A 14,228-nucleotide genomic window follows, 5' to 3' on the forward strand; every position below is an offset into this window, starting at 1 on the left:
TAAGCTAATTCTTTGCAATAAATCTTAATCTCTCCTACTGGTTCTGCTTCTCTGCTTAAATCTTGACTGATACAGCCATGAAACTTACTTTTTTTTTCTTTTTTATATTAAATCTAATTGACTGCACCTTGATAGTGAAGGCAGAAATTGCTCTATAAGGGTTCTCTTTATTATGGATGAATTGAGTGGGGTTCATTAGTCTCATAGTAGATGTGACTATTCTTTTTAATTCAACATGTTGCTTTAATATCTATTTTGCTGTATCTTTCTTACCTTTTTGTGTCAGAAGGAAACATCAAATGTAGATTCAATAACAACCTGCTTTTGTAAATCAACCTTCTTTTGTGACTTAAAACCCTCATGTTTAACTGGCACAAAACTGAAACTCTTATATACAAATAAATGATGTTTCCTATGGATTTATAAGTACAGAAAGGCCTTTGCTTTCAGAAATGGAAATGCAGTATGAAATCATTTCATCAAAATAGAAGCAGACATTATCATTGCTTTGCCAAACTGACAATCTAATTTCAAATAATTCAGCAGTAAAATTTTCATCACTTTACTAGACAGAATTTCTTAAAGGTGTTTAACAGTTTTATAACTCTACTAACAATTGTTGACTATACTACTAGTTTTTTTGTCATATCATCTTGAAACTACTCTGAGAACTTCTAAAACTAGAATACAGTTATATGCACACAGGTCTTGAGGTCTAATTTGAAAATAAGCAAAATTTGAAGCTAAATTCAGCTTTTAACAGAAATTATTATTCATGATAAACTTTTCTAAATGAGATGCAGTAGTCCTTTTTAAAAAAAAAAAAACTCCACTTTAGAAATGTTAAATATTTATTTATTTTCTTATCAGGAGCTCTTTTCTTGGTTGTGATAAGAATATGCACAAATAACCATATTTTTTGATTTTTTGATATTTAAATATTAGAACCCATAATTCAAGGTGTTTCTTTTTCTCCATATAGGTCAGTTACTATTGTAAAATAAATTAATTTTAATCACAAAGGTCTAGTACCAATAGATATCTGAGAAACTTATAATTTACCTCCAATAACAAACTTGTGCTTTGACATTTTTTATTATAAAAACTGAGTTTTCAATGAAGGCAGTTTAGCAGGACTATAGTTGTGAAAATAAATCTGAATGTAGCCATTCTTTAAACTAAAAATCATTGTAGAATAAAATGTCAAGCAAGTGAAAACTTTTCCGTGATATATACAGAAATGATACATACATAAATATTTTCACATAAACAAAAACAAAGATCAAGAAAAAATTTAAATATCTTTGTGGGCAACAGAAATACAGAGATTAAAAAGGTTATTTTTATTTTACTTCAATGCTTCCGTCGAACACAACTGGCAGAGCAATAGGAATTAGATAAACCTTTACATTTCTTCAGGGAATTACATACAATAAAGACACCTCTCTAGAAGAAAATAAAATATTAGCATAATTAGACTGCTGACAGTCATGACTTTCAATTTAGTCACCCTGTTTGCTCTACTGTGAAGCTATATGCTTTATCGGTATTTTGCCAGTTGAAAGAAAATAAAGCTAACACTGGCAAGATCCAGCACAAACACAGGTGGCAGCCAATTAGGCACAATGTTGTGTGGATTTTCCTCTCAATGTGGATTACCCATGCCTAGAAGATAACGGCTTGCAACGCAAAACAAACATTGTGGGATAAACCAGACAATATTTAATAGATATATTTTCTACAGGAATGTTTCCTGAAGTGTTTCCCAGGGACTACCTGAGTCAGAGTCAGGCAGAGTGCTCAATAAAATAAAAATGCACATTCCTGGGCTCAACCACAGACCCTCTGGGGGCCCAAGAATCTGTACTGCTAACAAGCTCCCTTGGGAATGCTTAAACACGTATTAAAAGTTTAAATAACATTACTTCATACTACTTGGAATTTCTCTTGCATCTTTCTTTTGACCACAAATATTTCGTTTGTGGTCATGCTTCTTACTAGCCAGAAGGAAGAACAGGCAAACAAAAAACCATTTCGGATTATGCCTGTCAGCACTGAGAATTAGTAGTGGTATCTTTCCCTGCCTCAAGAAAATACGGGGGAATAGGCAACAAATGATTTTGCTCCTACATTTCTCAAAGGTGCTCCGTAGTACTTATTTTTAAAGCTTTCAAAATGTATACATAATAAAAATGTTCAAAATGATTTGTAAACTCTCATCAGATCAAGATAATCCAGTGTAAAAAAAACTGCTGTTCAGTGTTGTTGCTGAATTCTCACAAAGACCCCTTCATAATCTTTGTTCACAAACAGGGAGCGTCTCGGCAGGCACTCCAGAACTCTCACCAAATGAGGCACTGCCTATTAAGTAGCATGAAAGTACCTAAAGACTGCCCATAAAACAGGAACAAAGAAAACAAAGCTCAGTTTCAACTCCAGCCAAAAAGGAGTCTTCATGACCTACCAATATGTAAGATGAATACAGATCATGCTGACTTTCCTCAGAGAAAGTCTAATAAAAAAAAGTCCTTATCGATATCTGCTTGAAATCTAGTTTATATTGAAAATGGAAAGCAAAATACAACATGCTACTAGTATCTACTATAGTGCTTATGTCCTATAAAATCCCTATGGACAAAAACAATTTTACTTGTGAATAAAAATTAGAAATGAAAGAGGTAGGTGACTATCATTTGAAGATAATCCCAAAAACATGTTGAATAATATGCTTGAGTCCCCAAAGAGCTCTTTAACCGGACAATGAGTTCCAACACCGGTACAATTTCCTTAACAGCAGGGTTTCCCAGGTCTTTCATGATGTCATCAACCTTTCAATGCCCTAAACTCCGGATACAGTGCCACAAGCTCTTCAGATATTTAATATTAAGAAATAGCTAATGAAGTAAAATGTAAAGAAGTAATACTAGAGACCAAAGAGTGAGGTGATGCTGAAGTCAGCTTGGCTCTTCAAAAATCTATACCCTAGTATGGAGGAAAGCACATTTGAGTTGGACAGGACATTAGAGATTCATCTAATCCAACTCTCTGGTTTTACAAATGAAGAAATAGAAGCTTATTTTTTCCACTGGCTCACAAAGCACTAACATCCTGAAAAGATGCTATAAGTCCACAGTTAACTTACTTAATTAATCAATGATGTAGCCCTATACTTTCAGCCCTTATCTCTGTGGGCTGTTTTATAAAGTGAGCCATTGGTAACAGAGAAGCTGACCAAGGTCCTAGATGCACCTAGGAGCAGACTGTCAGCAAGAGAAAAATAATTTGAAATGTCAGACATGCCCTATTAAAACTTGTTCTAGGCTCAGACCAGGGTTCATTTTCCCTTCTTTGTAGGAGACACACATCTGAGTACATTCACAAACTCCAGCTCTGCTAGGACAAGCATTGGGGCAACAATACTGTTTTGCCCAGAACACTTAGAACTAACACAGGTGGACAACTAGAAACCCCCATACCCGCAGGCTCAAGACCTACACACAGCTCTTTAATTTCTCAATAATTGTTAGTCACTTGTTTTGCAAATCAAAAACAAAACAAAAAAATCACTGGATTTCCTTCATAGCCTTATTTATCTAAGATTTTTAAGTCTCACATTAAACAGTGGTTGTAAATCAGGTGTGGTGGCTCACGCCTGTAATCCCAACATTTTGGGAGGCCAAGGCAGGCAGATCGTTTGAGCTCAGGAGTCTGAGACCAGCCTGGGTAACATGGTGACACCTTGTCTTTACAAAAGAAAATACAAAAAATTAGCTGGGTGTGGTGGCACACACGTGTGTGTGTGTGTGTGTGTGTGGTTCCAGCTATTCAGGAGGCTGAGACAGGAGGATTACCCGAGCCTGCAAGGTTGAGGCTACAATGAGCCATGATCACACCACTGCACTCCAGCCTGGGTGGCAAAGCGAGACTCTGTCTCCAAAAAGCAAAAAGTGGTTATAAGTGATTTTATTTTTTCTTTTCTATTTTCCAGTGTTTCTGTAATGCCTTGATAGTTCTTTCGGTAGTAAGAAAATAAAGGCTAATTTTTAAAAAGAATGTTATAGTCTAAAACATTAAAGGATGCATAGAGTTCCCTCTTGACTATGAGACATCTAAACTGAATGAACTGTCTGTGTGGCACACTGGAACAGCACAGCCTCAGGATTCTGACAGATTTTTGGATCCCAGCTCTACCATTAACCTTGGGCAGGATTTTAGTCCCTCTGAGACCTGCTTTCTTCACCTCTAAGAATGAAAACAATAATACCTACCTCACAGCATCCTGTGAGGATAAAATGATGCAGTGCCGGAAACGTAGGTCCATAAATGTCAACCCCTTCTCCCTATACTCCACAAAAACCCTTGAGTAAAAGGAATCACCACAGCCTGCACCAGCCACCTGCCATCCCCCTCACTACATTCACCTTTTAAATTTGCAAGGATGCTGTCTCCTTGATTTTGTGCTATTGCTCTGAAGAGTTGCTATTGTGCTTAGAAAAATTTCTACATTTTATGTTCTCTCTTTTACAACTGTACATGCAGATAAAACATTTTTTAAAACTATCTTCCCATAAATGATAATGCACGTTTCCTAAAGCACATATCATGTATAAAACAATTCTGAAAATAAGACTGAATTAATTTGTACATTGTCTCTTAAAGTGCACCAAAGTAAATAGTAATGACCTTTAAAATGTCACTAACCTTCTTGGGTTAGTTTTTAAAATAAAACTAAATACATATTGATTGAGATGTTTGGCTCCAATGCGATGGTAAAAAGCAGCAGTGTCTTCCAGAAAAAAAAAAGTCTTGATAAACTCAACTAAGCATACCTTAGCAGCACATAAAATGCCTACAATTCAATATAACTGCAGGCTCAATAAAGCACAATCCTGATTCCTACTATGAAAACAAAATCAATCAAGGAAAAACCCAAAAACTAAAAAAAACATCTCCTCACCCTAAATTGAGGATTTCTATTGAACCCTGGAGGTAATATTTGTAATCACTTTCCTATTGTTTATTCCTGGTAACAGAACCATAATTACCATTCTTTCTTTACACTGCTCACACACATACATACACAAAGTCTATAAAAAACAATAAAGTATAAGTGGAGAGGCTATGAGAAAGAAACTTCAATGTCAATAAAGAACAAGCATCACCCAAAATGTCAGTCAGTTCCAATATTCACACCACCGTCCGATGTTCCCCACACACATAGACCGCACTGGGACGTATCCGTCGCCTTGTGTGACCAGGGAGCTGCGGCAAAAACTTGAAGGACTTAGGCATCATGTCCAGGCAAGCATCATGGAATTTCTTAATCCTCCAGTAGTAGATCAGTGGATTCAATGCAGACTTGAGGTAGCAGAGCCACAGTAGCCAGGTGCTAATCTCAAAAAAGTTGTGCTGATAGTAAAAGTGCTTACTGAATGTTGCCACAAGGCTGTAAGTGGTGAACGGGGCCCAGCAGACAATGAAGACAGCAAAGAGAATCAAAATAGTGGTGAAGGCACGTGTTTTAAAGCCCATGTCAATGTTCATCTGGAAAGGTCTCTGTAGACTCATGAGACCCAGTTTGCTGGCCTGTCTGAGGCATATACCTTCAGGGTAGCTATGGATCCTCAAGGCATTGTGCCGAAGGGTGTTGAGTATGCCCATAAATGAATACAATATTACCAGGAAGGGTATGAAGAAAGAAATGAGAGAAATCAAAATCACATAAGCCTGGTAGCCTGGATTGGTTGTGTACCCAAACACACACTGGGGAGCTCGGGAAGGTATCTGCAGGTCAGGGTTTCCTACGGCTAAAGGAAAAGCTACACAAAAGGAAGTTGTCCAAGAAACTGCAATCAGAACCTTAGCTCTATATGGGTTTAGCTTATCCTGCCTCTGGACTATAATAAGGAACCTATCTATGCTAATGATGAGCAGGATGGCTACTCCTTCTATCACAAATAACCAGAAAAACATAGCAGATACCCTACAGAAGAATTTTCCAAAAATCCATCGGGTAGTAAGGATAGTTACCAGGGCAAAGGGCATGTTCAGCACTGCAAGCAACATGTCTGCAAAAGCCAGGCTGGCAAGGAGGATGTTAATTGCAGATCGCATGGCAGCTTTTTGGTAAACCATGAGGCAAACAACCAAGTTCCCAAGAAAAGACACAAACAGAATGAATATCATTATAGCAGAAAGGGTAATCTGAAGAGGCAAGTTTAGGCTCTTAAATGCTGCTGGTGTTGCGGGCACAGCTGTACTATTCACTGTCAAGGAACTCAAACCAGTGGGAGCCATGGTTTCAAAACTATATCTAAGCAATGGACTGATGTCAGGATGCTGGAATGGTGGAGGGAGTGTAATATTCATGTAGGTGTTTTCATACACTACAAATGTTGTGTTGGATGTCCCGGTATGGAAAGCAGTCAACACTGCCGAGAAGACCATGGTTTCAGTAGGATGGAAGATACAAGCAGAGATGCAGGTGTTCTTCAAGCATTTCAACACAGAACAGCAGTATCAGGTTCCATTGATGGGCTTGGAAATACATTCTGGAAAATGGACAATGAGTTCCATCTTCCACAAGAGTCCTTTTGCCTGAAAACAAAACCAAAACACAAAAGTAAATGAAAATGAGATTTGTAAATAACATTTAACTCCAGGGCTGCCTTTCATCATGAAGGATCAGTTTTGCTTTTGACCCTTTAAAATATTTTAGTGTAGTCAACACTAAAATACTGTTCTGTTATTTTATCTTTCGTCAACCATGGTGGAAATTTCATGACATTCATATATAAAGCAAAAGTGCAAGGAATCTCAAAACGTATTACTGCCCCAAAGACAAAAGTTATAATTTTACTGTTAATTTTTAAAATATTTCCAGTGGCTTTAATTTTAATTAAATGTTAATTTTAATTTTCATGCTTTTCTATAGTCACTATTAACACAGATTTTTATTACCTGGTTCTCCTGAGAGCACTATTTTTTTTAATTAATAGTTCTTTGGTACAAGTTCTTACTCTAATTTTACATTAGCACAAAATCAGACGACAAAGAAACCTAAAGCAGGTTTCCTATTTCACACATAACAATTTTTAGTTCTAACATCCTTATTAAGTAGGTACTAGGTAATTGTCAATGAAGATCTGAAACATTTTATTGGCTTGCTTTCTATGTATTTATCCAATTAATTCACCAATTTTTTTCATTTTAGTTTTGAATTAAAACTCATTCATTTTAATTTCTTTCCAGAAGTTCTACCACCAAGCATACTGGAGAATTTACTCAAGAGGAGAAGAAAAATTCTAAGTAAGAAGTCTTGGTAATATTTTCAGAAGTTTTATTTTACTAAAGCTCTCTTTGTTTCTCATAGTCTCTCTTCTCTCCCAAGTCCACTGACTTTCATCCTTTCTTTTCTGATATGTATACATCTATCTTCTCTATTTTCTTCTCCCTAAATAACCAATCTTATTTTGTGTTAGCAACTTGATCAGAATGTGTCAACCAAATAACAAAGTTAGAGATGTTAAAGGAGAGATGACTAAAAAAAATTCAGGTATGAAGAATCTACTCCAGAAAACTTACAAAGATATTTAGTTAGCTTGCTCCAAAGAGTTTCTTATCACATTTCTCTTATCCTAACCCCCAATTTCTTAACCAGATTTCTGTAGCTCTAGAGTTTTCTGTAAGGGACTTTCTTAATCTGCTGTCTTACACATTTTGTGGTATGGGTTTTTCCTTATGTAGGTCTTTACTGGAGAGGTAACCTCTTTATAGTTAGAAAGAAGTCTCTGAATTTCTGGCTAGATTCCTTTAATAAGCTCTTAAAAGACTGGGAAAATATAAATGTACAGCAGTTTAAAACAAATTGTAGTTTACTCATTATTTTGACTTAGAATCAGTCATTGAATTTTTTTTTTTTTTTTTTTTTTTTTTTAAACAGAGTTTCACTCTTGTTGCCCAGGCTGGAGTGCAACGGTACGATCTCGGCTCACCATAACCTCCGCCTCCCACATTCAAGCGATTCTCCTGCCTCAGCCTCCCCAGTAGCTGGGATTACAGGTATGTGCCACTACGCCCAGCTAACTTTGTATTTTTAGTAGAGATGGGGGTTCTCCATGTTGGTCAGGCTGTTCTCGAACTCCCGACCTCAGGCGATCCACTTGCCTCAGCCTCCCAAAGTGCTGGGATTACAGGCATCAGTCACTGCACCCAGCCTAGTCATTGATTTTAAGGGTCATTGTCAAAATTTCATTCATTCACTTACCAGTGTATGATGGGCAGGAATATCACATTTTTAAGATCCAAGATCCAGCAATGTAGCCAAATCAGGGACTCTCTACCATACCTATAGCTCTACAATCCCATTTTTTTTGTCCAGGGCTGCCTTTATAAAAAAGAAGAATCCTGATCTACTCCTTCAAAATATCAACTTTACTACTTACTTTCACTTCTACAGTTTAATTTCTTTGCCCTTACTAGATTTTATCTATCCTCACATATTCACTTTGTAATACAAAACATACCTGGATATGATGCCACAGTAAGCCAGCTGCTCTTGAACTTTATTAACCACAAAGGGGCCAGTGGAAAGACAGCAGTGGTAGTTGGAAGATTTTACACCATAATCACCATCAGCCTCTAAAGAAGTACCCTAAATATACATATAATTAAGACTAAAGGCTGTGCGTAATTATAAATTAATCTCAATACAAGTCTACCTCTATAGAGGTAGAGGTAATTTCCCTAGAAAAATTATAAATAGACAATTGTGTATCTTAAGCCTAATGTGACAGCTAAAATTGTGTTTGACCAAGTCAACTAACATATATCCATCCTGCACTACTACACTGTTCAAAGTATTTCATTTCCTTGACCATGTTAAGGAACAAAAACAAAAAATGGAATGAAACCAAAGTAAAACCATAATTTAAAAGATGCCTTTTAACTTGTTATATTTGCATAGTCATAACATTGTTCTACCATAAAAGCCTCCCACAACTATAAAAACTTCTAACAATTCATTTAATATTTCATCAAATATCTGTTTAAGAACCTACTATGTGCCAGATACTGAAACAAAAATGGTGAGCAAATAAAAGGCTTCTAAATTTCTGGTTAAAAATGCAGACTGACCACAGTCCACATCCCCAAAATCACACTGAAATGACAGTAAAGGGATTTTTTTAAACAAAGTATATAAACCAAAAAGACAAGAGGTATAAATGAAAGACACATTAGTAGATTTAAAAAAATTTTAATTCATTTTATTTATTTTTTTTTGAGACGGAGTCTCGCTCTGTTGCCCAGGCTGTAGTGCAGTGGCACAATCTCAGCTCACTGCAAGCTCCGCCTCCCAGTTTCACACCATTCTCCTGCCTCAGCCTCCAGAGTAGCTGGGACTACAGGCACCCGCCACCACACCCAGCTAATTTTTTTTTTTTTGTATTTTTAGTAAAGATGGGGGTTCACCTGGTTAGCCAGGATGTTTTTTAATGTTTTAAGGCAAAAAAAAAAAAAAGCAAATGGTGTTGTGGTAACTGACTTAAGAAAGCAGAACAGAGAACAATTTATTCTCAATACTTCCAGGGAAATATGCTTGGAAGAAACTGAAACAATCCTGTAGATCCCCAGAGAATCTCTGGATGCCAGTTACCACAGAGAGTATAGGTAGAGCTGAAAACTGGAAAACTGACTGAAAATCGGAGACACTGGAACCCCACTCCACACCTAGTTCTCCTCCTCTCTGAACAATCATATGAAAGCACCTATCTCCATTTCAGTAGCCCAACTCTGTGGCACAACTGAACCTGACAAGCACCAAACTCGAAAATATCAGTGCAAGGCTGAAAACGGGGGAACTGAGTGAATGCATATTCAATTTGAGAACGTAGCTCCTTTCCTCATCCTGCTCTCAGACTGCCAGAAGCCAGGAACATATTGCCTATGCAGAAGACTGAAAGACTGTAACTAAATAGCCACAGAGGAAAAACCTCTAGATACTAATATCTGATGGTAGAATGCCAGCTTGGTGCCCAGTCACCTTGCATATGGAAGCCCACCCACTGTCAAACCAGCCCATAAGCAGAGACTCTACTCAACTTTTCAGTGACTATTAAATATAAATAGTCAATTTCTCTAAGAAATAAAGAGTTTAACAAAGAGATTAAACAAAGACATTTTTGTAGTTAAACATTAAGGGAAATAACTTGAATTTAAAATACTAAGGAACATAGCATGAACAGACTTAATAATGCCTTTGCTTCAGTATCTGTACAGTGGTCTTCATTCACGTCACTCCTGGCTCACTGGAATGTAAATATTCCCTGGCCTTCTTCCTTTTCTTATGAAGTATAATAACCAAAGCAGTGCTCTTGAATGCTCACAGTAACTACATTAAAATATTCTTTCCTCTAAGCATTTCTCATCAAATATCACTGTGACTTGAAGTTTCTTTGAATTTTATATAAGACTAAGTAAAAAGTTTCATACTTAAAATTTGTATTTCCAAATGAAATAGGACAGTAGTAGCATGAGATCAACAGACAATTAGCTTAGGTTGGTAACATTTACACAGCAGTCCTAATGTTAAATCCAATCTAGACTAGTCTTTATTTGCCATTTGTTGGAAATGTTTAACAAATCTTCCAAGTGAGAAAAATTTTAAATTATGTGTGAATGTGTGCACGATATATGCATACATAATACACATATGTTTATACAAACACACCACATGTATGTACATTTGTAAAACTCACAAATGGTAGAAGTGACTGGATTTATGATTCTCTCTTATTGCATCTACAGAAACAATGCTGGGGTTATCAGGTTAATGATATAAGTGGAGTGTTTTATATTTGGAGTGTGCCAGAATGTCACATTTATAGGGCTTCAGTAGCTAGAATGGTCAGTGGAGGTTGCGGTATTCTCTTGGTTCTCTTTCCTTAGTCTTACCTGCCACTGGAGTGCTTTATTTTATTTTTTTTAAGCAGGGTATATCACCCAGGCTGGAGTGCAGTGGCACAATCACAGCTCACAGCAGCCTCAACCTCCCAAGCTCAAGTGATCTTTGGAGTGCTTTAAATACTTGTTTTATTCTCTGAAAAGGCTATATTCTTCTAGAAGGCAGCCATTGATTTTATTCATCCCATTGCTCCCTACAACCACTATGATTTGCACACAGTCCGATAAATATTTAGATAACTAAATTCATTTGCACTGTTTTGTGGGATCAATTTTTTGTTTACTCATTTTAATATTCATGAAATACACACATTTTAAAAATAATTAGATAAGTTTTAAGGTGATCATCAAACCCTGTCCCAACCTTCACCACCCCATTCCCGTTTTTAGTAATAGTCATTCTTAATTAAAGGTTTTTTCATATATTTATTCTTTATATATCTAAATAACATGAAGAAATTACTTTTTGGTTTATCAATTATATATATTAACTCCTGATTTCCTGTAAGTACAGATGTAGATTTAGCTGTCACAGCATTGCCCAATTTATTTCTTTTCCCTTTGTACTATCAAAATCTTTATTTGAAACTTTTAAGTTACAGTAGTGTAATAAAGTAGTTATGTAAATAGTATACTTACTGATCAGCCAACAGAATATTTTCCTTTCTTAACTTTTAGAAATCCTAAAATTAATAATTCACTTACATATTTATTCTCCATTTTTTTTTGTTTTGGCTGTTTGGATATTTTTGTGAAGTTTTTGTTCAAGTCCTTTGCTCATCTTTCAGCTGGGTTGTTTATCTTTTTCTTATAAATTTGTTAGCATTTATATATACATATATACACATACACACACACATACACTTTTTCCCCAAAGGATGAGGCTGCATAATTTATAAGGAATAGAGGTTTATTTTGGCTCACAATTCTGCAGGGTGTGTGAGAAGCACGGTGCCAGCACCTGCTCCTGGAGAGGTTTCAGGAGGCTTACAATCACGGTAGAAGGTGAAGGGCGAGAGCAGGAAAAGAGAGCAAGAGGGGTTAGTGCCACAGCCTTTTAAACAACCAAATCTTGCGTGAACTCAGAGCAAAAACTCACTCACTATTCGGAGGGCAGCATCAAGCCTTTCATGAGGGATCCACCCCATGACTCAAATAGCTCACCAGGTCCAAACCTCCAACATTGGGGATTACATTTCAACATAAGATTTGGAGGGGACAAACATCCCAACCATGTCAGTATCATATTCTATGGTACTGCTTCTATTCAGAGCAGAAGTTTATGGAAATCTCATGATTAATGAAGTTTGGGCTCAGTACAACTCCGACTCATCCCAGAACTCACGCCATGGTTATTCTACCAGTTTTGAAATGCAGTATTAGAACAGACAAACTCAGCAGATTCCCTCACTGGTTCTCTAATCTGTGGAGCAAGGGCTATAATGGTAGGAAAGGTTAACTGCAAACCCCTAGAACTATCTATTTCTACCTGTGAAAATAGTAAACCAAAAGCAACATTTAATTCCTGCAGAGATTGCAAAGATTAGAGTCACCATCAAGGACTTGGAAGAAGAAGGTGATCAATTCTGCCATATCTCTATTCAAGTTGCCTCTTTGACTTTGTAGAAAACAGATGGGTTTTGAAGAGTGCAGATGCTGTACCAGATGTGGTTTTACTGATGGAGCGCATCAATGTATTTCCTGGCATCTGGTATACGGCTATTGATCTGTCAAATTCTGGTTTTCTCTATATGTGTTAGCAAAGACTACGTGAAGCATTTGCTTACCCTACTATCCTACGTCAGGGCTCTGTCAAGTCTCCAGCATACTATCATAATCTAGTCCACAGGGACCTTGGTTGTACATAGAATGTCATGCTGTCCATTACATGCTGACTACATCTTTTAAATTTTCTAGGGATCTTAGTAGTATTCCAAGATATCCCTTTCGAAGTGATAGCTCTCTTGCCTACCACTAATACAGAGACACAGCATTTAGTTGGCTTTTCTGGACTCTGGAGGCAACATACACCTCATTTGGGTATGTTATTCTGACCTACTGATCAAGTAGCTTGAAAAGCTGCCATATTTGAGTAATCAGTAATAATAAGAGAAGGCTCCACAATAGGTCCAGGCTACTATGAACAACCTGCTCTGCCACTGAGCCAAAAGATTCACTGGTGTTTTAAGTGTCTGTGGCACACAGGGATTCTGTATAGCATTTGGCAGGCCCCTTAAAGGTCAGACCAGATCTTTAGTATTTTGGAACAAAGCTATGGAACATGAGTGCTCCACATAAACTTGGTGCTGTCTGACCTTCTGAAGCCATGCAGTTGGGTTTACATGGAGCATTTCAGCCTTATGCAGAAGGGTATGTATGAAATCAGACCTGGCAGGTGCTCAGGGTACAGTTCGGTTACATGAGCAAATGGCTGAGATTCCCACAGCTCCTATTTTTGCTGTAATGATCCTCTCTTTAAACTTCACCTGTGACCTCACTGAGAGGAGTTTCTCATGACCAGTTAACTAAAGAAGAAAAAAATTTAGGCCTGATTTATTGTGCAGAGTTGTAGCATTACAGCCCCAGTTGGAAGCCCTTAAGGGCAGAGCAGAGAAAACCTCCCAGTGGGCAACATTTTGAATACTATACTTGTTTGTTCATTTTGAAGAATTCATGCCACAGATGAAAAATTAGACAGTAGCTAATGGTTTTACTGGCTAGTCATGTAAATGCTCACCAAATAGCAATTTTCAATAGAAGAGCTTGATAATCAGGCAGACAAGATGACCTACTCTATTGAGATCAACTAACCTCTTTCTCTGGTCACTCCTGTCCTTCCCTAAAGGGTTCGTGAACAACATAGCTATGGCAGAAGGGACAGAGGTTGTACATGTGCTCAACAACATGGACTTCCACTCACCCAGATCAATCTAGCTATAGCCACTGAACACGCAACGTGGGAACACAGGGACCAAAACTAAACTTACTGAATATGACATAATCTCCTGGAGACACTAGCCAGCTACTTGGTGACAAGTGGATTACACGGACTACTTCCACGATTGGTGACTTTGCTTTTATTAGAATATATCCATATGCTGGATAATTTTACCAAATTAGGCCATCAAGCATAATATCAATATATTTAGTATCCTGTGCCTCCTTCCTTTCACACAATATCCTACACATATCAGAAAAAAGTAATCAGAAAGTTAATAATCACCTCCACTGTGGTTACAGATTTCAAATAAAAACAGTGGGAACTA

General features: G+C 37.1%; 1 protein-coding gene across 2 annotated transcripts in view; it reads right to left on the reverse strand.

Moving 5' to 3' along the window:
- Positions 1 to 837: 837 nt before the first annotated feature.
- Positions 838 to 14,228, reverse strand: part of GPR63 (G protein-coupled receptor 63) — a 46,914-nt gene continuing 33,523 nt past the window's right edge. Inside the window, exon 2 of one of the 2 annotated variants that reach the window (XM_017886779.1) lies at positions 838 to 6,597. In XM_017886779.1, the coding sequence (XP_017742268.1) occupies positions 5,188 to 6,447 (1,260 nt within the window). In that variant the 5' untranslated portion in view covers positions 6,448 to 6,597 and the 3' untranslated portion in view covers positions 838 to 5,187. The remainder of the gene's footprint in view (positions 6,598 to 14,228) is intronic. The other variant, XM_017886780.1, reaches the window with a different exon arrangement.

This window comes from Rhinopithecus bieti, unplaced genomic scaffold (genome assembly GCF_001698545.2).
Source record: "Rhinopithecus bieti isolate Rb0 unplaced genomic scaffold, ASM169854v2 scaffold_14937, whole genome shotgun sequence".
Taxonomy (NCBI): domain Eukaryota; kingdom Metazoa; phylum Chordata; class Mammalia; order Primates; family Cercopithecidae; genus Rhinopithecus; species Rhinopithecus bieti.